At 55.3% G+C, this 20,429-nt stretch overlaps 3 protein-coding genes across 6 annotated transcripts in view; 2 read left to right on the top strand and 1 right to left on the bottom strand.

Annotated features, from left to right (window-relative positions):
* The window catches only part of MLPH (melanophilin), a 42,634-nt gene extending 37,382 nt beyond the window's left edge, over positions 1 to 5,252 (top strand). For all 3 annotated transcript variants that reach the window (XM_082691039.1, XM_082691038.1, XM_082691037.1), the window contains 3 exons: positions 983 to 1,040; positions 3,090 to 3,190; positions 4,913 to 5,252. In XM_082691039.1, the coding sequence (XP_082547165.1) occupies positions 983 to 1,040; positions 3,090 to 3,190; positions 4,913 to 4,939 (186 nt within the window). In that variant the 3' untranslated portion in view covers positions 4,940 to 5,252. The remainder of the gene's footprint in view (positions 1 to 982; positions 1,041 to 3,089; positions 3,191 to 4,912) is intronic.
* Positions 5,248 to 20,429, bottom strand: part of RAB17 (RAB17, member RAS oncogene family) — a 45,730-nt gene continuing 30,548 nt past the window's right edge. Inside the window, exon 6 of one of the 2 annotated variants that reach the window (XM_082691049.1) lies at positions 5,248 to 6,331. In XM_082691049.1, the coding sequence (XP_082547175.1) occupies positions 6,225 to 6,331 (107 nt within the window). In that variant the 3' untranslated portion in view covers positions 5,248 to 6,224. Of the gene's footprint in view, positions 6,332 to 18,756; positions 20,424 to 20,429 lie in introns of those variants that run through there. The other variant, XM_082691050.1, reaches the window with a different exon arrangement.
* On the top strand, positions 14,499 to 18,561 carry PRLH (prolactin releasing hormone). The gene is made up of 2 exons (XM_082691055.1): positions 14,499 to 16,852; positions 17,417 to 18,561. The coding sequence occupies exons 1-2, from the start codon at positions 16,753 to 16,755 to the stop codon at positions 17,578 to 17,580; spliced, it is 264 nt and encodes an 87-aa protein (XP_082547181.1). The 5' UTR covers positions 14,499 to 16,752; the 3' UTR covers positions 17,581 to 18,561.

The following is a 20,429-nucleotide window of genomic DNA, read 5'->3' as shown; positions in this document are numbered from 1 at the left end:
CAAGTGCCCCCGAAAGAGTGGCGTCTGTTCCCAGTCCTGCCTGCTGCCCGATGTCCCCTCGGAGCCACAGTGAACACGCAGCACTTCTGTGTGTCGTGACAGTGACACTGGTAGCTCTTTAGAGTTAAAAACTGTGCTTTTCTGAAGGCTCCTTGCGTCTGAGGTTTACGTACCTGGTGAGGAAGCATTGCGGTTAACCCTGTTGTCCCAGTGAGAAGACCAAAGCCCAGAGAAGTTGACGTCCTTGACTGAGATCACGCAGACCATAAATGACAGGATAAATGATGGAGGAGTCTCAGCCCGGGCCCCCGGGCCCTGACCTCCCACCCTCTTCTGGAGGCCCTGGAGCTTACTGATGGGCTCAGGGAAGCCCAGCCCTGGAGGCCTCTCCAGCAGGCTTCCAGGTGCATCCCCCACACCTGCCAGGCAGAATACCAGGCCAGACGTAGGAAGATTTCCAAGGGAGTGAGGCCACCTGCTCATGCCCAGCAAGGCAGAACAGGGAGAGGCATCGTGGAGAGGCAGGCAGCGGGAGTGAGGGTGACGGGAAGGCATGGGGACCAGCAGCCATGGGATTTGGGAACATGTGAAGAGCGGGTAGTCTCCCGCTAGCCATAGGAGGGGGCTACTGCCTCATTTTCCAGAGGAGTTCAGAGAGGACACACAGTCGTCCACATCATGGGGGTGGGTGGGTGGTGCCTGGACTTGAACCCAGGTCCGTGGGGCTGAAATGTGTGTTCCCTGCCCTCCCGCCCACTGCTGACAAAGGTAAGCATCTCTTTTATGCTCTGATATTTGGTGTTTCATTTATTGATACCGTGCATTTTAATATTGATAAAAGTCCCAATATTGCCAAAGAACAGAAGGCAGCGGACAGAATTCACTAGAATCTGGAAGAATCGTGGGAAGTCCCAAGTTCGCTCCTCGTGTTGCTAAGAATGACAGCAATTCATGATGCCCAGAGACATCTTCTTTCTTCTAGGTGACAACAGCACCCTATCTTCTCAGAAGGAAGTTCACTAATTCCCCGAAAAGCCAAGGTAAGAGTTAGCGGCTTCCCTCATCCCCGCAGGCTGGGAAACGAGCTGGAGGGTGTGGGAGTGGCCAGTCGGGGTTCTGCGTTTCTGGGTCATCCCCACGACACAGCGTCTCCTGCCCCGGAGCCTGAAGGGCCCTCCCCGAGCCACCACGGCCACCGGCAGGAAGCACTGCGGTGGCTGGGTGTTCTGGAATTCTCTGCACTGAGGACACAGAGGAGGTGACGCTGGTGTTCTCCATGTTTTGCGTCGTAAAGGGCTCTCTGGCCTCAGCAGCTCCCGACCCTCTCAGGCAAGGCACAGAACACGACTTAGCTTCCCTTGATGTCTCAGTAGCAACAAGGACATCAGCTTCGCTCAGGGTGAATGGGAGGGAAGGCCCGGTTGCCTTTCCCGTGGTGCTCGGCCAGGCTGCCGGGGAATCGTGTGCTGGTGCGCTGCTCCCCTTACAGCCCGGCCACGGGTCACCAGAGGGAAGCAGCCTCCTTTCTGGGTCAGGGTTTAGTCCCCCAGCGGGACTTCCAGGCCTCCAGGCCTCTGAGCCACCATGGCATCTCCTCTTGTCCCTACGTCTGAGCTGCCCTCACAACCCCCTCATTACAGCTCTACCCACAGCCACGGTCCCAGCACGCAGCTCCCTCTGTGTTCCTCTTCTGCTCCCAAACAATCGTTGGCTCCCACCTGCTGGCAGAATGAGTGGGATTTCTTAGCACAGCCTTCCAGACTCTCACCTTCCAGCCCACACAGGAGCCCTGGGTGAACAAGACACACTCACAGGCACATGTGGGCATTGATCGCTCTGTGCACACACACACCTCCGTACCTTTGCCTGGGCTGAGCCTTCTGCCCAGAGCCCTCCTCACTCCCTTTCCTACCCACCTCTGCCCTCCGAGGCCAAGTGCATTGTCTCCCCCACCCCAGGAGTTTCTCCACCACCTCCTCAGAGCAGGTTTCTGCACATCCCTGTTTGTGCCCAGCTCTCCTCCGTGCAGCTGCCTCTCTGCACCCCAGAGCTCCCTGTAGCCAGGCAGGTCAGGCCGCAGACAGGGCAGGTCCTGAGACCCTCTGAGGTGAAGCCCCCACTCAGAGCCATGAGGCCACCTGCCAAGGGCCGGGAGGAGGCTCCTAGAGCACATGCACCAGCACCGGGGGGAGCTTCCAGCAAGTGCCACGGCTCCCACCCAAGTGAGGGCTCCCAGTTGAGCGGGAGGAGCCCAGGTGAGCGCCTGGTGTTGGTCAGAGGCCGCTCACCTGGTCCCAGTTCCCCTGGAGCTGGCAGGCTTCCCAGGGGCTGAACAGCCCAGCTGTGGCTGCTGGTCCCCACACGCTGCTCCTGCCACCACAGCCAGTCTCGGCGGAGTGGCTCTCAGCTGTGGGCCAGACATCCATCCCCACATCAGAAGGATTCACTGCCGCATGGCTGGGATCTCTGGGTGAGCAGTTCCCTCCGTAGAGTTTGGTCTGGGAGCAGGAACACGTAGCAAATCCTGGCAACACGTTCTCCACCCAAAAAGGAACCCCGAGCTCATTTGCCAGCCCCCCTGCGTAAATGCGACCGTCAGCCCTCCTTGGTGGCCTCTGCCAGTTTCCATGGAGTAAACCTGTCCGCGGCGGCTGAGGTCAGGCTGCCTAGATGTCGCAGAACATGGGGCTGGGCAGAGGAGACGCAGCCCAGCACCCCCTGCACCCCCACCCCAAGGAGCAGGTACATGTCAGGCGGCCCCCCGACAGCTGCTAGAGGAGGAAGGCCACTGGCTGCCCGCACCCAGGGTTTGCTCACCTGTGGCTCACAAACAGCTGACTAGGATGGGAAACCAAATGCCCCTCTACATGACTGAACCCCTGGGGGGAGGGGCACCCTCTGTTCTGAGGAGCACACCACCCCCCCAGGCCCATGGCACGTCACAGAACTGAAGGAAATGCCGAAGCGTTCTGCGTTTCATTCGAGGGAGCATTTCTGCCACCGCCGTGAGATCGGGTTTTAACGCTCGCTCCAAGGCAAGGGAGAAAGAATAGCACTAAACTGTGTGTTTTCTCCTGCGCTCCCTGAAGGTAAAGACGGGACCTCCTTTCATCGGCAGTCGGTGTACCGCGGGTCCCTGACACAGAGAAACCCCAACAGCAGGAAGGGGGTGGCCAACCACAGCTTTGCGGTAAGCCTGTCTCCTCCCTCCGGAGGCGTCTTGAAAGCCCCGGGGCCCCTTCTCCAGTCTCCGTGCTGGCGTTAGGACTCCAGAGCAGAGAAAATGGGAGAAGCTAACAGAGTGAAATCAACCAAAGATTTAAAGAAAAATTGAAAACGTTTCTTAAAGATGCCAGAATATACCAGTGATATGGGCTCCACTTACCCTGGGCTGAGTCTCGACTTGGGGAAGGGGACCCTCCGTGACAGAGTGAGTACACTCAGGGGAGGGGACCACCCACAAGACAGTGAGGACACTCGGGGAGGGGACCGTCCTTGAGAGAGAGGACACAGGGGAGGGGACAGCACCTGAGGCAGTGAGGACACACTCCTCAGCCCCAGCAGCTCACCCGTGCAGTAAATCTCATTCAGCAAACCACCTGTGCAGATGTTGGGGTCAAGGCTGTCCCCAGGGGCCATGGGAGAGAGTGCTCTGCAGAACACCTGGGCTGGCAGCCCCTCACGAGAACCCGGGAAGCCTCCTGCCCTGTGTGGATGCCGCCTGTCCAACAGCACCTCACACATGTGGCTCTGTGACAGCTCAGAAGAGGTCATCTCTGGGGACCTCGAGGTCATGCCCATGTCCTGTGGATGGCCTTGATGACTTGGGGCCGGTGGCTGCAGTCAAGGCCCAAATGCCCTGTGCCCCCGCAGTGGCTGTCCACTCCCACAGGCGCTGTATTCTTTCCTCAAACTCCATTTTTAAAAGGGTTTCCAAGCATCTCACACTAGGGACGCACAAAGGTGGGGAAAGGCTATTCCTAACTGTGTGAGCTTGTACTGGCAGACGGGGAGGGGTGGCTCGCCGTCTTTAGGTCACCCCAACAAGGGGACAAGGACATGCGTAGGGGTTGCTGGGAAAGGGTAGAGGTGCCTGCGGGCCTGACAGAGGGCTGGTGACCATTAGTAAGAAACTGACCAACAGGGACTTGAAAGTCTAAATGCTTTCAAGTTCGAAAATACCTCCATGGGTTTCAGAGCTTTAAATTTTCAGATATTTTCTATCTATGCGCCCCCTCTGATGAGGGGCAGGTGCCGCTGACCCAGCGTCACAGCTGGGGGAGCAGAGGCAGAGACACTATGCAGAAGCCCCATTGGTGACTGACCAGCACCTTCTATGTACATGTGTCTGTGTTGCTGTGTGCATTCATGTGTATGTGTGTGTACAAGTGTACGTCTGTGTTTGTGAGCCCGTCTGCGTGTGTGCACCCTCGTATGTATACACACTCATATGTCTATGTACGGGCCCACTTGTGTCTGCATGTGTGGACACACTCCTGTCTGTGTGTGCATGTCCACGTATGTCTGTGTGTGTGTACACTCCTGTGTGTGCACCCTCATATGTCTGTGTGCGTGCCCATGTGTCTGTGCATGTGCACACACTCATGTCTGTGTTGCTGTGTGCACTCCTGTGTGTGCAACATGTGTACCTCTGTTTGTGCATGCCCATGTGTCTGTGCATGTGCATACACTCATATGTTCGTGTTGCTGTGTGTACTCCTGTGTGTGCACACATGTACATCTGTGTGTGTGTGCCCCATGTCTGTGTGTGTATGCCCACGTGTGTCTCTGTGCATGTGTACATGCCTGTGCATGTGCACACTCATTTATCTGTGTATGCATGCCCACATATATGTCTGTGTGCACACCCGTCTGTGCACAACTATGTACTGTGTATATTTGTGCTCCACAGAAACCTGTGATGACCCACCAGCCCTGAAGGGGGGGGTTTGTTGGAACAAGATGGAGCAACACAGGGCCCTGCCCTCACTTCCCCTCTGCCTCACCATCCCGTCCCTCCGTCTTCCCTGTGCTCCATGGTGGACATGGTCCAGGAGAGACAGGACACAACACCATCCACAAGGGAACTCCATCTGTGAGGGGACAGCTTTCCCAGACCCTCGGCTCCTCACTCACGTTCACGGACAACCTCTGCCCCCACCCTTGCTGGCCTGCTCTGATCCATGAGAAACATCTAAGCTGACATGTTTTTCCCTTAGGACGGTGTTAAACTTTTTGAAGGACAGCCAGAAGAATGTTCTCGGTGTGATCTTTTAGCCCTTTCCCTGCTGGCTTGGTGCTGCACCCTCTGTGTGTTCCCCACACAGTGTCAGAGCACAGTCAGGCACTCTGTGTGTTTCTGTGTGTGTGCACGCATTCAAGGAAATCGGGTATCAAGATGAATGACTGAACTCATGGCCAGCTGGCCTCACCGAGCCCCTCACAGCTATTCTGTGGGTCCCCTGTGGTTCACAGACCGGGAGAAATTACGCTGTGGTCAAGGGCAGCCCGAGCATGGGGCAGCAGGTGGGCCTTTGACCTATGTCCAGGGCAGATGCAGAGGACCTGTGGGAGAGGCAGATGCTGGAGCCCTGGGCAGGTGGGCGAGAGGTTGGGGCTGGCCCAGGGCTGCCACTGCTACAGTGACATCCAGCAGGACAGAGGGCCAGGGGCAGTCAGGGATGCCTGCCGGCCACCTCCAGCCACCTGCCATCCATACTGTGCTGAGCTCAAAGTCCTTCTCCATCTGGGACAGTCTGGCATTCACTGTCACTTCTGGGTGTCTATGTGGCTTCTCCAGTTTTCAGAGGAGCCCACCGCGACCCTTGGGGCTACCTTGGAGCAGTAACTGTAATTGGAAACACCCTCCCCCAAAACTGAGCAGCGGTACATGCTTCACAGGGACTCATGTGTTTAATCCTTGGATTAAATTTAGGCCCATTTTGTAGAGGAGGACACAGCCCTGAGTGTGAGGCTCCTCTCCTGCAGCGAGAAGCCACCATGTGATCCTCTGTTACTTTCTAAAGTGACTTTGAGCCAGCTTTGACGTTTCTCTCTTAAACTGCCTGGTGTTTGTGTTCAAATGAAATGGGAACCGGAAGCAGATGGAGAAGTGGTGCCCCGAGCCTTAGCTAGCCAGCCCGTCTTCTGCCCTGACGCTGGACAGAGCCCCACCCCACCACCACGCAGACCCTGGACCGCAAGCTTGGCACGTTCACTGAGCCCTAAACACAGCCACCGCAGAGGAGATGCTGTCCTTGGGCTGGCCCACGGGGTTCAGGAATCAGCTTCTGGATCGATCCGAACAACCAGGCTACAGATTGTGCTGGACCTGTAGAAAAGACGGATCTGATGCCCCTTCCTGGGATGGAAGCTGCTAGAATATATAGCTCCTGACTCACTGCTCAGTGATGGAAAGGTTCCTACAAATGAAAGGGGATCCGTTTCTTTTTTGGCACACCTCTCCTTATTCCCAAAGTAAGCTAAAGTCACTGTGAGTTCACAGGAGTCAGAGAGACAGCCCGATGGCCCTGGTGTGTCCCTGAGTGTTGATGGACTAAGACAGTGGGTCCCCCATCCTACTTGCCTGTACCCCAGCCCCTCATTAGCCGCATTCCTCCACTGCTAATTTGAGTGCTGACAACTTCAAACTCAAACGTACCAGTCTCTTCTGCCAGAGTGGCCTTCTTGGGTCTGTGAATTGTCCCTGTGCCCGTCAGGTGAAGCAGGCATTCTTGCCCTCGGCGGCCCCGCGGAGCACCCCAACAATGTGGGAGGCCCCGGGATTCGTGCTGATCTGGCGTGTCCTCAGCGAGGTTGCCCGGGACCAAGTCTCTTTCCCCGCCCCCTGCATGGGTCCCTCAAGCCCCCTGGATGCCACAGCGCCTTTCCATGCCCCCTGAGCTCCCTGCCTTTGGTCACCTGGGCACTGGAAGTACCGCACCAGCGACCAGCCACCACCTCCCCTGGCATCTCCACACCGCCCCTCCAGCTGAACGGGTCTTGCCTCACCCCCCCCCACCCCGCCGCTCACTGTGCCCACTTGTGTGCACTCCAGCCTCCCCGTATTCCTCTCCTTCACCCTACACTCAGTCAGGAGAACCTGGGCCTGTGGAATGTTCCACGCGGTTCTTTCCCATGACATCTGAATATTGCTGCTCATAGACACGTCGGCCCACCTTTTGATAAAGCTGCTGAGTCTCCGACCGTCACGTGGCTCGGTACTGTCTGCGCGCACACATGTTGGTGACCTTGGCTGTGACTTATGAACTCGCAACCCCGGGGAGCTCTGGTCACTCCGGCTACTGTCCTGTGGGGCAGCCCAGGGCGTCAGGAGGGCCACCATGCGCCCCACTGCCCAGATCCTCTGGCCTTCCCAACAAGCCCCTGGGAACCTTGAGAGGCCTGTCGGCTTGAGGGACTTCATCCAAGGCAGGCCAGCCCCGCCTCTTTTCTCCAAAGCCCCCTGCTCCAGCTCCCCCTGAGGACACCCACCCCGTGTGAAGGCCTGGATCCGCCGGTCTGGCCATATCCATGAGCTTCCTTGTTGTCCGTGTTGTTTTTGTGCTACAACAAGAGCTGAGTATTTACCGTCCAACCCCCTCCGGGGGAATGGCGACTCCTGGCCTCTGTCCCCGACTTCTGCAGCAGGGCTGGCGAGGGCAAGGGCAGCACACCAGCCTCTCTCGAGTCTGCTCCCACCCGCGCCGCCCAGCCACCTGCGCTCTCGGCCACCCTCCACCCCTGCACTGCCTGCCCCCTGCGTGATTGGAGAGAGGCCTGTCGCCCCACGCTAGCACACAGTCCAGGCAAACACTGAAGACATTACAGCTTGGGTAGTGATGGCAGCCAGCCTGGATCTCGACGGGCCCCGAGGCTGCTCTAACCAGTCATCACAGTCTGGGCTGCTTCAGACCAGAGGTTGACTCTCTGGAGGCCGGAAGTCCTGAATCTGTGTCCACAGGGCCCGCTCCCTCCAGAAGCTCCAGGACAGACTCCCTTCTCTGCCCTTTCCAGCCTCGGGGGCTCCCGCTGTCCCGAGCCAGCAGCTGCATCCTCACAGGGCCCTCTGTGTCGGTCTCCGGTCTCGCTCCACCCTCCTCTCATGGGGATGCTTGTCATTGCATGTAGAACCCATCTCGATCACCCAGCGTGGTCTTCTCATCTGGAGATCCTTCCCCTAATTACAAGGACCTTTTTCCCAAATAAGGTGGCATTCTCAGGTTCCAGGAGCTAGGAGGAGAGTCTGGGGAGACCCCGTGCAGCCCGCTCCAGCTAAGTGGGGAAACCCATTCTAATCCACAGCTGATGGAGTGAAACCCCCCATGCAGACCCTCAAAGAGAGCACAGAGCCGGCAGAAGGAGCTCTGCACCCTCGCAGGGGAGCAGCCTCCTCCCCCACCTCCCCGGGAGCCCCAGTCCCCAGCACACACTTCACTTCTGAGCGTAGCAGCGAGCTCGGGCAGCCGGCCTCCCTCTCTGCCCTGTCCTACAGCACAGCCACGCTGCCCCTGCCCTCCTGGCCCCAGGGCCCCATGGACACCCCATTCCCCGGTGCCTGTCCTTCCTCACCCAGTAGCAGACTTAGCCCTTCCTGCCCCCATCAAGGCCCGAACACCCGTTTTGGGCAAGTAAACCTCCGGTTCCACCAGTTTAGAGAAGAGAGATGGGGGCTCAAGGCACGGAGTGGCCCTGGCCAGACACCCCAGAGCCCAGCCTGTGCTGACATAGCAGAAAGCTTCAGGAACAAAGGCTGTGCACATGTGACCTCGCCAAGCGGTAACTTGGAGGCCCGAGCACGGGAAAATCCCACACCTGTGGGGTCCTCAGCAGTCGGGGTTCCACCCAGAAATGGACACAGAGCCACTGTGCTGCCAGTATTCAGGGGGCTGTTGGGCATGAGTGACCATCTTCCCCAAGGCAGTGGCCTGTGGAGAGCCCAAGGCATGCATGTGATCAGCGTTCCCCAGGCAGAGAGAGGAGAGGCTCCCCAGGGCTGTGATGGTCATAATTTCAAAGGGCCCCCAAACCACCCACTCTGTGCCGGCCTTTCCCGGGCTCACACGACTGCTCACATGTCGAGGTTATGTCCCTGGCTCAGGGGAGGGCTTCCTTGGGAATAAAAAAAAAAAAAAAAAAGAGGAAAAATGTCATGAGGAGCTGGAGGCACAGACCTAAAGATCTCTCGGAGTCTCAGGTGAGCTTGGAGCAAGCAGCCAGAGGCACTCTGCCCATGTCATCTCGTGTCTGACCCATTGTAGTCCAGGTCCAGGCACCCACAGCACTCCAGGGGGTCAGGGTTCTTCCACCACAGTGACAGAGCAAGGCACAAATCTGAAGGTCTCTGCAGCACGGAGTGGAAACACCCACTTCACAGGGGCCGGATAACCCACCCCAAAGCCACGCTAAAACTCTTTTGCGCTTGCTTTCTGATCCCCAGGCTCTTGGCATCCAGCGCGCGGGCCAGCCGTGGGACCATTAAGCAGGCCTGCAATGCCCATAACATCAGAGCTGTTTTTGCACAGAATTATTATGACCTATGAGCTGTCTATGTGTTTTGTTGGTTAGAAAACAGAAAATGGAGACCAGCTAAGGCATTAAGAACAGTCAGCATCATCTCTCATCCAGCAAGCATACCCGTCCCTCCAGACAGCCATCTGGATGTTCACGTTCAATTTAAAACTGCAGGTGACTTCCCTGGCAAGGAGGTGAAGCCCGCCCCGGATGTTACCCCACAGCTGTGGCTTCTCAGGAAGGAGCCAGCTCCAGAAAGAAGGGCTTTACTCCCTCCTGCTGCCCAGACTCCCCTGCAGTTGCCCCCAGTGAAGTCCACCCAGAGAGAGACTCGCTCAGAATCCCAAGGCAAGGGTAGTACTGGAGAATGGAGCATTTGACTACATCCCTGCAAACACAGCAGTCTGTGATGGTCAAATTTATGTACCAGCTTGACTAGGTCATGGTGCCCTGATGTTTGACCAAACACCAGTCTAGATGTTGCTGTTACAGTATTTTTTAGGTATGATTAACATTTACAATTAGCGGCCTTCCAGTAAAGGAGATTCTCTTCTGTAGTGTAGGTGGGCCTCATCTAAGCAGGCGAAGGCCTTCGGAGAGAAAGTTCTCTCAAGAGGGAATTCTGCCCCAAGGACTGCCTTTCAACTCCAGCTGCAACTTTATCTCTTCCCTGGGTCCCCAGCCTGTCATCCTGCCTTGTAGATTTCAGACTTGCCAGCCCCATAATCACATGAACCAGTTTCTTACATCTCCACACACACACACACACATACACAAACACTATTGGTGCCAATTCTCTGGAGAAAACTGACTCATGCACAGTTCCCACATAAGAGCTGTGTCTAATAGTTTCCACGCTAGAAACTTAGAAACCCTTTGGGTGGGAGTCATGTATAAACATTGGAGAACACCATTTCCATTGATCACAATATGATGCCAGGTTCCCAGAACCACTGCCCCTTGGGGCAGGAAGATGCTCCCACTACTGCTCATCTCTCACTAAAACTTGATCTCAGCTCTCGGGGACTTTGCTTCCCACATGACACATTCTCGGGGACTTTGCTTCCTACATGACACATACTTGAGAAATGACTTTCTGACTTAAAGATGAGTCCTTTAAGATGTTCTCAAGAATTTGGATTTGCAGTAGGCAAAAAATATGAACAGACATTTCTCCAAAGAAGACATACACATGGCTGACAGATACAGGAAAAAATGCTTAACATCACTTGGCGTGAGAGAAATACAAATCAAAATCGCAATGAGATAGCACCTCATTCCAGTCAGAATGGCTAAATTTAAGAAGTCAGGAAAAAGTATATGGTGGTGAGGATGCGGAGAAAGGGGAACCCTCTTATAATATTGGTGGGAATGCAAGGTGGTGCGGCCACTCTGGAAAACAGCATGGAGGTTTCTCAAAAAGTTGAAAATAGAGCTACCCTACAAACTAGCAATTGCACTACTGGTTATTTACCCTAAAGATACAAATATAGTGATCTGAAGGGGCACATGCATCCAAATGCTTATAGCAGCAATGTCCACAATAGCCAAACTATGGAAAGAGCCTAGATGTCCATCAATGAATGAATAGATAAAGAAGATATGGTGTGTGTGTATGTATGTATATATATACATCCATGTATATATACATACATACACACACAATGGAATATTACTCAGCCATCCAAAAGAATGAAATCTTATCATTTGCAATGACATGGATGGAACTAGAGGGGATTATGCTGAGTGAAATAAGCCAGTCAGAGAAAGACAATTATCATATGGTTTCATTCATATGTGAAATTTAAGAAACAAAACACAGGAACATAGGAGAAGAGAAGGAAAAATAAAATAAGATGAAACGAGAGGGAGACAAACCATAAGAAACTCTTAGCTCTTGAGAACAAACTGAGGGTTGCTGAAGAGGAGGAGGCGAGGGGGGGGGGTGTCACTGGGGGATGGGCAGGCAGGAGCACAGGTGATGGAAGGAGCACTGTGTGTTATACGCTCCTGATGAATCCCTGACATCTACCTCTGAAGCTAATAATACACTACATGTGAATTAAATTGATTTTAAATTAAAAATTTTTCAAAAAAAGAGTTTGGATTTTCAGCAGCCTTCTATATCAGAAGCAGCTTGGTCGCCAATGGAAAACCCACCCCCCACCAACCACCACGGCCACTCTGCTGCTCGGACTCTGGTGACTCCCTGTCCCCAAGGCCACCTCTTTCCCATCAGACTGTGCATGTCTGTCTGGGCCTTCAGAAGGACCACATGTTTAAGACACATAGGCCAAAGCCACAGGACTAGCTGCTTCTAGAAATAAGCACCAGGAAGAAGTATTTCATCAGTCACTCTTGACACTTATGGAGCACTGCTTCTGTCTCCTGGAGCTGCTTCACACAGTGTACGAGACAGGTGGCCGAGGACAGCTGAGATGGACTCTCTCCTGGCTTGGGAGGCTGGAAGTCCAAGTTCAAGGTGCTCACGGTGCTGGTTCCTTCCAGAAGCTCCAAGGGAGAAGCCATGTCCTCCTCTGCCCCAGCTCCTGGTGGCTGCTGCCACCTGGGCTTGTGACCACATCACTCCCATCTCTAACTCTGTCCTCACGACACATTCCCCAAGTGTGTCTACATGTGTCTGTCCTCTTCTTAGAAGGACCCCAGTGACTGCATTCAGGGCACACCTTACTCCAGCATGACATCATCTTAATTTGATTACATCTGCAAAGACCCTATTTCCAAATAAGGTAGCATCCTGAGGTCCCTGGTGGACATGAATTTTGAAGGGACACTATTTGACCCATTGCACCATTATGGTCCCAAATCTAGGCCCCAAAACAGCCACCCATCATCACGTTTCTTGCTGCATGTGCCCAGACATCCCCCTTGTTAGAGGTAAAAGTTCAAAGATCTCAAAAGCAGTCAGTTTGCTCCAAAAAGTGGGATCCCCTTGATCATGCCAACATGAAGAACAAGGAGGGGTGAGTCCCTCAGGAGGATCTCTTCAATGTGGGGCTCCTTTCATTGCAAGGAGCGGAACCCACTCAAACCGGCCCAAGTGAGAGAGAGAGTGTGTGGGACTCGTGACACTTTCCTGCAGGACAGTGGAGACCCAAGACCCAGCCTCAGGAAGGACAGGGCCAGGGGAGGCTCCAGGGCAGCCATGCCCTCGTGGACTCTCTGAGGTGTCCCTTGTGACCGTGAACCCCCAGTGGCCTCTGCAGTCCCAGTCCTGACTGTCCCCTGAGATGGTCATAGTTCATAGTTGCAGACCCAAAGAGACAGCATGCACAGGGCTGTGAGCCTCCCAGGTGCTGGCCAACCTTGGGTGGGGCTGCCGGATGGAGAGCAGAAGCCCTGCACTCGACTAGCAACAGGACATTGATCCCACACATGGGTCGCCACGGCCTCCCGCATTTGGACTACGGAAACCAGACTGCGGTCTCTCCACCAGGGTCTGAGGGCCCCCCTCTACAGTTCACCAGGAGCCACACCTGCAATGAGTTATCTGCCTGCTGGAAATACAGGGGGCAGTGGACCGCCACCCAGGGGCCCAGTCCAGCCCACAGCCCAGTTTTGTTAGAGTCCCTACCGGAGCCCAGCCGCCCACGGTCATGGCCGAGCACCTGTGGCTGCAGCAGAGATGTCAGCCCACAGAGCTGATAAGATCTGCTGACCCCTGACTGAACACAGAGTGCCCAGGTGGGCGAGGGCCAGGACCATGGATGGCTTTGAACTCTGTGTGCAGGGCAGTTCAAGGACGGGAGGGCAGGTGGGAGCGAGCCGCAATGCCTATGCCGCCTCCCAGCCCCGCTGCTGGCCGTCACCTGCTGGAGGGCCCCCACAGTGGCAAGGGACCAATGCCATACTGGGACAAAGCCACTTAGCTGAAAGGGGAGGATTCACTGTCCGACACATTCACAAGCACGTGCGTGCACACATGTACGCTTGACCATGTATGTTTAAGTACAAGCATGTGCACACATGCATGTGTACAGATAGACAAATACATATGTATGTACATGCTTACATGTGCACGTACACACGCCTAAACACATACATGTGCATGTGTACACATGGGCAAACGTACTCCCACGGCTCCTCTCTTGCACTGGGGGCCCTGGGACTGCGCACACATCTGTGGGGATCACCAGACGACCCCCTCAGACAGGACCACACCCCAGGAGAGAGTGTCCTGTGTCACCATCACTACTCTTCACCACGAGCACTGGCAGCTTTTGACCACAGATGATGCAGAAATTCTGGCAAAATCCAGTCTTGGTGTCCTTACCCTGCAGCCCAGGGCAGAAGACCTCGCCCACCCTCCCCCCCTGCCCTGCCCCTGCTGTGTCCCCATACTCCCCATCGCCAGGGAGCCACAGAACCTTCACTGCCGGGAATGGCAGCTGCGGGGCAAGGGAGAAGTGCGTGGGACGGACAACCTGAGGGTCATGTGCACCCCGAAGCTTTCGCTAGAAGTCTGACAGAGGCATGAAGCGGGGGGTTGTCCCCCCACGCTCACCCAAGGGGAGCCACCAGGAGCCCTCTTCCCCAGAAGGGGCTTCTGGCCACAGAAGTGCACGACCTTCACGTCCTCTGTAATCATTCCAAGCACGAAGTTAGCTCCTCAGTCGCAGTTAGATTGTAGAGTATCATGCAGCTATTTTAAAGCTATTCTTTTAACAACTTGAGGGCCTGTTGAAGGGAAGCAGCGAGATTCAACGTGCAGACATCCAGAGAACGTACCCTGACAACGGGCAGGGAGACGCCCCCCTAGAAGGAGACACATCACGTGTGCTGAAGGACTCACTTCCTCCATGGGACTGGTGCTGTTTCCCCTCATTTCCAACACATGCTAAATTCTTCCAAAATGTATACAAATTGCTTTTATAAGAAAAAACGAATTTATTCATTATTGTACAATAAAAATTAACTTACTTGTTTTAGAACAGTAACAAACTTGCTCGTTCCACACCTCAATTGTGAAGACTATGGAAGGCCTAGGAAAAAGCATTTTGGGCATTACAGAAACGGGACAAATGTGGTCTGCGTGTCACCGGCGGGGACAGAGGGCAGATGCCGGGCGGGGACGGGCTAGGCTGGGGGGCTCGAGCCACCATGCTGCATTCACAGCGGGCCCTACGGGCGCCGGGGACTCTGCTGTCAGCCCAGGGGCCAGCGTGATGAAGGAAGGCTAATGTGTTTTAAAACCACTCGACCCAAATGCAATTATATAACAGGAAGGGACAAATCACATAGCTGATGAGTTTTTTAAAAAAAAATAGAAGACAGAAAAGGAAAAGCGCAGACTCTGTCCTGATGCCGCCCTGGGAGGGAGGGGGAGGTGCGGGGGGTACCTGGGGGGTGGGCTGCCTCCTCCTCGGGTAATAAAAGGGGGTGAGCTGGCTCTGTCTGGGTCACCACCGAGCCGCAGCACGCTCGCCGCCACCCTCGTAGGGACCTGTGGTGAGTAGCTCTCGCGCTGTTTCTCTGGGCTCCTTCCCGCTCACTATCCTCCCTGGCGGGCTGGGGGTTGCTCCCTGAGTCAGAGAGTGGTGTGTCTGTGGGCCACCAGATTGCCCAGGGGCCCCCACACTGAAGCGTGGTCCGCAGTGGAGACAAAAGGCAAATTGTCCCATGCAACTCCTCTGGGAATGCAGACCGGGAAGCCCAACGGATCGGCAGCAAAAATCTTTAGCCGGCAGAGAAGCAGGTCCTTGGGGACCGGGAGCTGGGCGCTGCCAACCTCTCCAATGCCAATCACTTGGTATGGGTCCTGCCCAAAGGAACAAGAAACAGCCCAGCCAGTCTGGTTTGTTCCTCTGCTTCCTGGTGATAACTGCTAGTTCCTCCGGACTGGGGACCTCAACACTGCCCAGTGTGTGACACCCCAATGGACCTCTGAAATGGAGAGAGGTGGTCATTTTAAATAGCTCAGACCATGAGCACTCTCCATGGGGCTCGGACAGGCTGGAAAGTCAAGGTCAGCAGAGGGGGTCCTCCCTGAAGCAAAGGGGGCTCCCAGGAGTCTTCCAAGTGCCAAAGATGTAGGTGCCTGCAGCCGGGGCACCAAGTCAGCCTGACAGATGTCCCTTAGGTAGGTCAACGCCTCCACTCGGGCAGGGTGAACAAGGACTTTCTGAATGCCTCTGGTGCCCACAGCCCTCTGGTGCTGCCATGCCCCATGCGTGGTAGGGGTCCTGCTGCATGAGAGCAGGTCCCATCTCCTGGAGACACAGCAGGTGGCATCTGGGATCATAATGAGGGTGAATGCACTTGGTAAGGACAGAGGACAGACTCCCCTGCATCTCCTGGCTGCTGCCTGCCCTCTAGGGTGTGTCCGGAGGTCCTAGTCTAAGCAAGGGAAAGAAGCCTGCACCAGGGTCCCAGCCCACGAGAGGCAGAGGCATGACACACCCCACCCCTGGCCGTGTCTGAGGTAGGCAAGTTGCCCCCACAACTCTGCAGTGACCCTGATTTCCTTGGGACCAACCCCCCACAGCCTACTCACCTCTGCCCTCCCTGCCTGGGTGCACGACATGCACAGCGGTACAGAGACTTCCCATCCTTCCAGTTCTCTAACACAGATGGACAGAAAGACCAAGGCAGGTCCAAGACAGCCCATCACTCTGCACCCCCTTTCATACACCTCCCGGATCCTTCCCACAACAGAGGGTCGGTGCAAACCTAAGCCTGTCAGAGGCTGACACACACAATGGCCTCAGGTAACTCTCTCTGGACAGAGGAGACAAGGAGGTCCCAGGGAGGGTGACAGATTTCACAAAGAGTTGGGTTTGTCTGCTAGGTATGTGCCCAGGACCACCCTAGCACAGATCGGAGTGTGCAATGCAGTGTTGCCCCACACACGTGCACTCACATGTGCACACACTCCCATGCACACTGGCACACATGCACACACACACCCATGCACACCGGTCCATATGCACTCACTCGTGCACACACTCCTATGCACACCAGCACAAATGCACTAACACCTCGTGTGTGCACACATGCACTTACATGTGCACACTCACACACAATTGAATGCAGTGCACTCACGTGTGTATACACATTTGTGCACACAGACACACACAGTGCTCACATTATCTAGGGTAGCCACCTTGGTGAGCACACACCTGCACGTGTGCATAACATCACTCTGGCCCTTCTGCCCCAGGTTGCGCCCTTCTGTGTGGGATCCCACCTCCAGCAGGGCCTGAGTGAGGAGCAGGGGGCATGAAGGCTTTGCAGACCTGGCTGCTGTGCCTGCTGCTGCTGTGCCTGGCTCTGAAAGGGGCTGCCGGCCAAGCCCACCAGCATTCCATGGAGATCCGCAGTAAGTGCCCAGGACACCCAGATTTAGCCTCCCTCACCTGCTACCACTGTTCCCCGGACGAGGGACCCTGGCTGGGGCCTGGCCACCTCCTAACCAGAGGTCCCGGCATCGCTAGGTGCCTCAGCTCTGGAAGGGGTGTGGCCTGCTGTTCACCAGGCTTTTCCGCAGAGAGGCCCTGTCACCGACTCTCCGGCACCCCTGCCCTTGCACAACACACAGTGGAGGGGGTCGCTTCCTGCCCCTGAAGGTGGCCTGGGCCAGAGTTGGCCTTTTCTACCCCGGCCCAAGTACCTGGGTGGGGGGGGTAGGGTTTGCTGGTGAGTTTGAATTCCCATTTCCCGAAGCTTCCCACTGTCCAGCACTGGCCTTGTCACACCTTCTGGGTGTCCCTGCTGCACAGGTGGTCCCAGCATGGCCTGGGCAGGTGGACAGCCGTGAGCTGGGGACCCTGGGGGAGCACTGCGTGTGAGCACTGGGCCCTGCCACCCACGGGAGTGCACGGCGTACGCATGCCATGGACACAGCACCCACACCCATAAACGGCCCTCACCCTTTCCTTCCCAGCCCCGGACATCAATCCCGCCTGGTACACAGGCCGCAGAATCAGGCCCGTGGGACGCTTCGGCCGGAGGAGAGCAGCCCTGAGGGACGTGGCGAAGCCCAGCCTCTGGCGACAGCCCGCCTGCTTCCCCCTGCAAGGAGGTGCCGAGCCCGCCCGGGATGGGTGACAGCTCAGCCCACAGAGGAATAATTGTGGAGCTGTCCCCCCGCATTCCCCGTTCCACAGGCTACTTGCCCTCCAGTACTAATAAAAGCAGCTGGCCTTGCTTAGACGTGTCTTTGTGGTGGCCACGTGGGAGCTGTTTGTCCTCCTGGCACGTTTGCTTGAAAGGACACTCAGAGCCTAGCAGCCCAGAGGTGCCATGACTTGCCCGAAGGCACCCCACACTGAGTAGGGGACCTGGGGCCTTTTGGGGTCACCTGCAACCTATTGCATGTGCACCCTCCACCTGGGCCACTCTGAGTGGCTGCCCAGGCTGTGCACTGCACCACCCCATGCAGGAGGCCCCTGGGAGAGGGCAGCACAGCCCCTCAGCCTGACCTGTCCCTCTCCGAGCCCAGTCCCTTTTACCCCCTTTCTGAGTACTCCGAGGAGAAAGAGAAGCATGAGCTGCTTGTTTCAAACTCAACCAAGATGTCCCTATGTCCTGCCTCCGACTGGGCAACAGAGGCCAGCCCTTCCCTCTGAGACTCAGTTTCCACATCTAAACACCCTGGGGCAGTAACACCCATCTCATTCGACAGCTCAGGCAGGCATAGCACATGTTTGCTGGCCAACCCTGTGTACGTTCAATGTAGACCCCTTCCCCAAGGCCCTCTCCAATCCAGCGTGAGGGAATGAGAACAGTGGGGACAGGCTTATCCAGTTACTTCCACACCCAAAGCCCATGGGCCTCTGCCTTCACCCTGTTTTCAGGGTCTCAGGAACCCACCCTGACCACAGGACTTCTGTCGGGCCACACTCAGGAGGCCCCAGAGCGAGCCTGCAAGACCCCAGACCCCAGCTGTCCCTGCTCCCATTCATGGAAGGGGCATCCATAGCTCCCCAGACATGGAGAGGCGGCAGAGCTGCCCCACCTCCCCAGCCACAGGGAGACCCCAGGGAGGGCAGAGGTCAGCTCGCCCAGGGATGAGCCCCTGCTACATGGGCACCTGCCCAGGGTGCAGTGAGCACAGGGATGGGAGGGGTGAGGTTGTACCCAAGGCAGGCAGGTGCTGGCCCAGGCCTGGAAGAGCGAGCAGCCAGGAGAACAGTCTGGCACGTCCTCAGACAGTTACACATTGAGTCACCATATGGCCCACAGCGCTCCCAGGTACGTCCCCAGAAGAAGTGAGAACAGGTGTTCAAACAAATGTTTATACAGAAATGTTCACAGCGGCACAATTCACAAGAGGCAGAAAGGTAGAAACACCAAATACCCAGCCAGGAATGAACAGATAAACAAAACGTGGTCCAGCCAGCATGGATTATGATTCAACCATACAAAGGGACGGAATTGGACTGAATGCTCCAGTTTGGGTCCTTGAAAGCGTGATGCTAGGTGGGAAAAGCCAGACACAAAAACCCACATCCTGCAAGATCCGATCTACATGAAAATGGGCGCCAGTTGTCAGGGTAACTGCTTAATGGGATGAAAATGCGTTGGAACCAGACTCAGATGGTGGCTGCAGAACAGTTTAAATGGGCTAATACCACTGAATTGCACACATTCTCAGAGAAGAGTTCAGGGTGAAGCTCAGACAGGACAACACAAGGGCGTGAGGTTGGGCAGCTCCAGACTCCGGCCCCTCTTCTGTGTCCCAGAGGGAGGAAGGGGCAAGAGGTTGTATGTTTCCTACAACTTGTCATGAAAGTTTTCAAACATACAAGGAAGTTCAAAACGTAGCCTAACGAGCATCCACACACCCTCCACTTAGTTTCAACCATTATTACCGCATTTCTCTCTCTCTCTGTCTCTCTCTCCCCCTTCCCATTTGGAAGTAAGTTGTAGACATCGTGACATTTCCCCTAGATGTTTCCATATGTTCCCCCTCAAAATAAGGATGGTCTCCTGCATGACCATAAAATTATTGTCCCTGATTCATTTTTTAATAATTCTATAATATCATCTAATTTCTAGTCCATATTAAAAAATCCCCACGGCCAGAAAGTTTTGGCTATCTTGTTTTCTTTCTTTCTTTTTCTTTCTTTCTTTCTTTCTTTTTATTTTTATTTATTTTTTTTTTTTAAACCAGGTTACAACCTAAATCCACTGTTGCTGTTAGGCATTTCTCCTTAGTCCCCCACCTTATTTTGTCATGACATGGACTTTTACAAGAGCCCAGACGCGTTATCCTGTGAAATGATATGGGAGGTGATGTGTGGATTGGTCCCCAGAGGGTGGTTACCTTGTTCATGTTCCGTCCCCTCATTTCCTGTGGTCTGAGAGGGAAAGGCAGGGCCTCAGTCTGATGGGTTACTCAGGGCTCCATGTCCCTTCTGTCCCGCATCATCGGATGGACAGTCCAGGCCCCACTCGGACAGATGCTGGGGCCAACCCTCCCATGGAGGAGGATCTCAGCTATAAGGGGTCTTCCTGTTCCTCACTGCGTGCTTGAGGCAGCAGCCGGTTTACCCAGAGCCCCCAGCCAAGGATCTAAGCACCCACTGAACATCCCCACTGGGAGCCCATGTCCTCACCAGCGTGTTGCACCAGGAAGATTCTCCAATTCCTTCCACATTTGTTACCATATTCTTCAAAAGGAGGTATCTCTCTCTCTCTCTCTCTCTCTCTCTCTGTTCAACACTTACAAATAATTTTTGGGTGCTCAGATTGTCCTCAGTTTGGCCAGTGGGAGTTCCAGCAAGAGAATAAAGGGAGCCCAACGTAGGCCCTGAACTCACAACTCTGAGATCAAGACCTGAGCTGAGATCAAGAGTCAGACACGGGTGGCTCAGAGGACTGAGCCCCCAGGCACCCTGGGAATACATTTTGGAAGAAGAAGAATGGATCGAGTCAGGTCCTCTGGGCTGTTA

This window comes from Mustela nivalis, assembly GCF_964662115.1.
Source record: "Mustela nivalis genome assembly, chromosome: 11".
NCBI lineage: Eukaryota > Metazoa > Chordata > Mammalia > Carnivora > Mustelidae > Mustela > Mustela nivalis.
This window is presented reverse-complemented; position numbering and strand designations above follow the sequence as displayed.

Excerpts from the sequence above, each read along its gene's own strand:
- PRLH (XM_082691055.1), top strand. The coding sequence starts at position 16,753 with ATGAAGGCTTTGCAGACCTGGCTGCTGTGCCTGCTGCTGCTGTGCCTG. Across the intron at positions 16,853-17,416 it reads GCATTCCATGGAGATCCGCA|CCCCGGACATCAATCCCGCC; the intron begins GTAAGTGCCCAG and ends TTTCCTTCCCAG.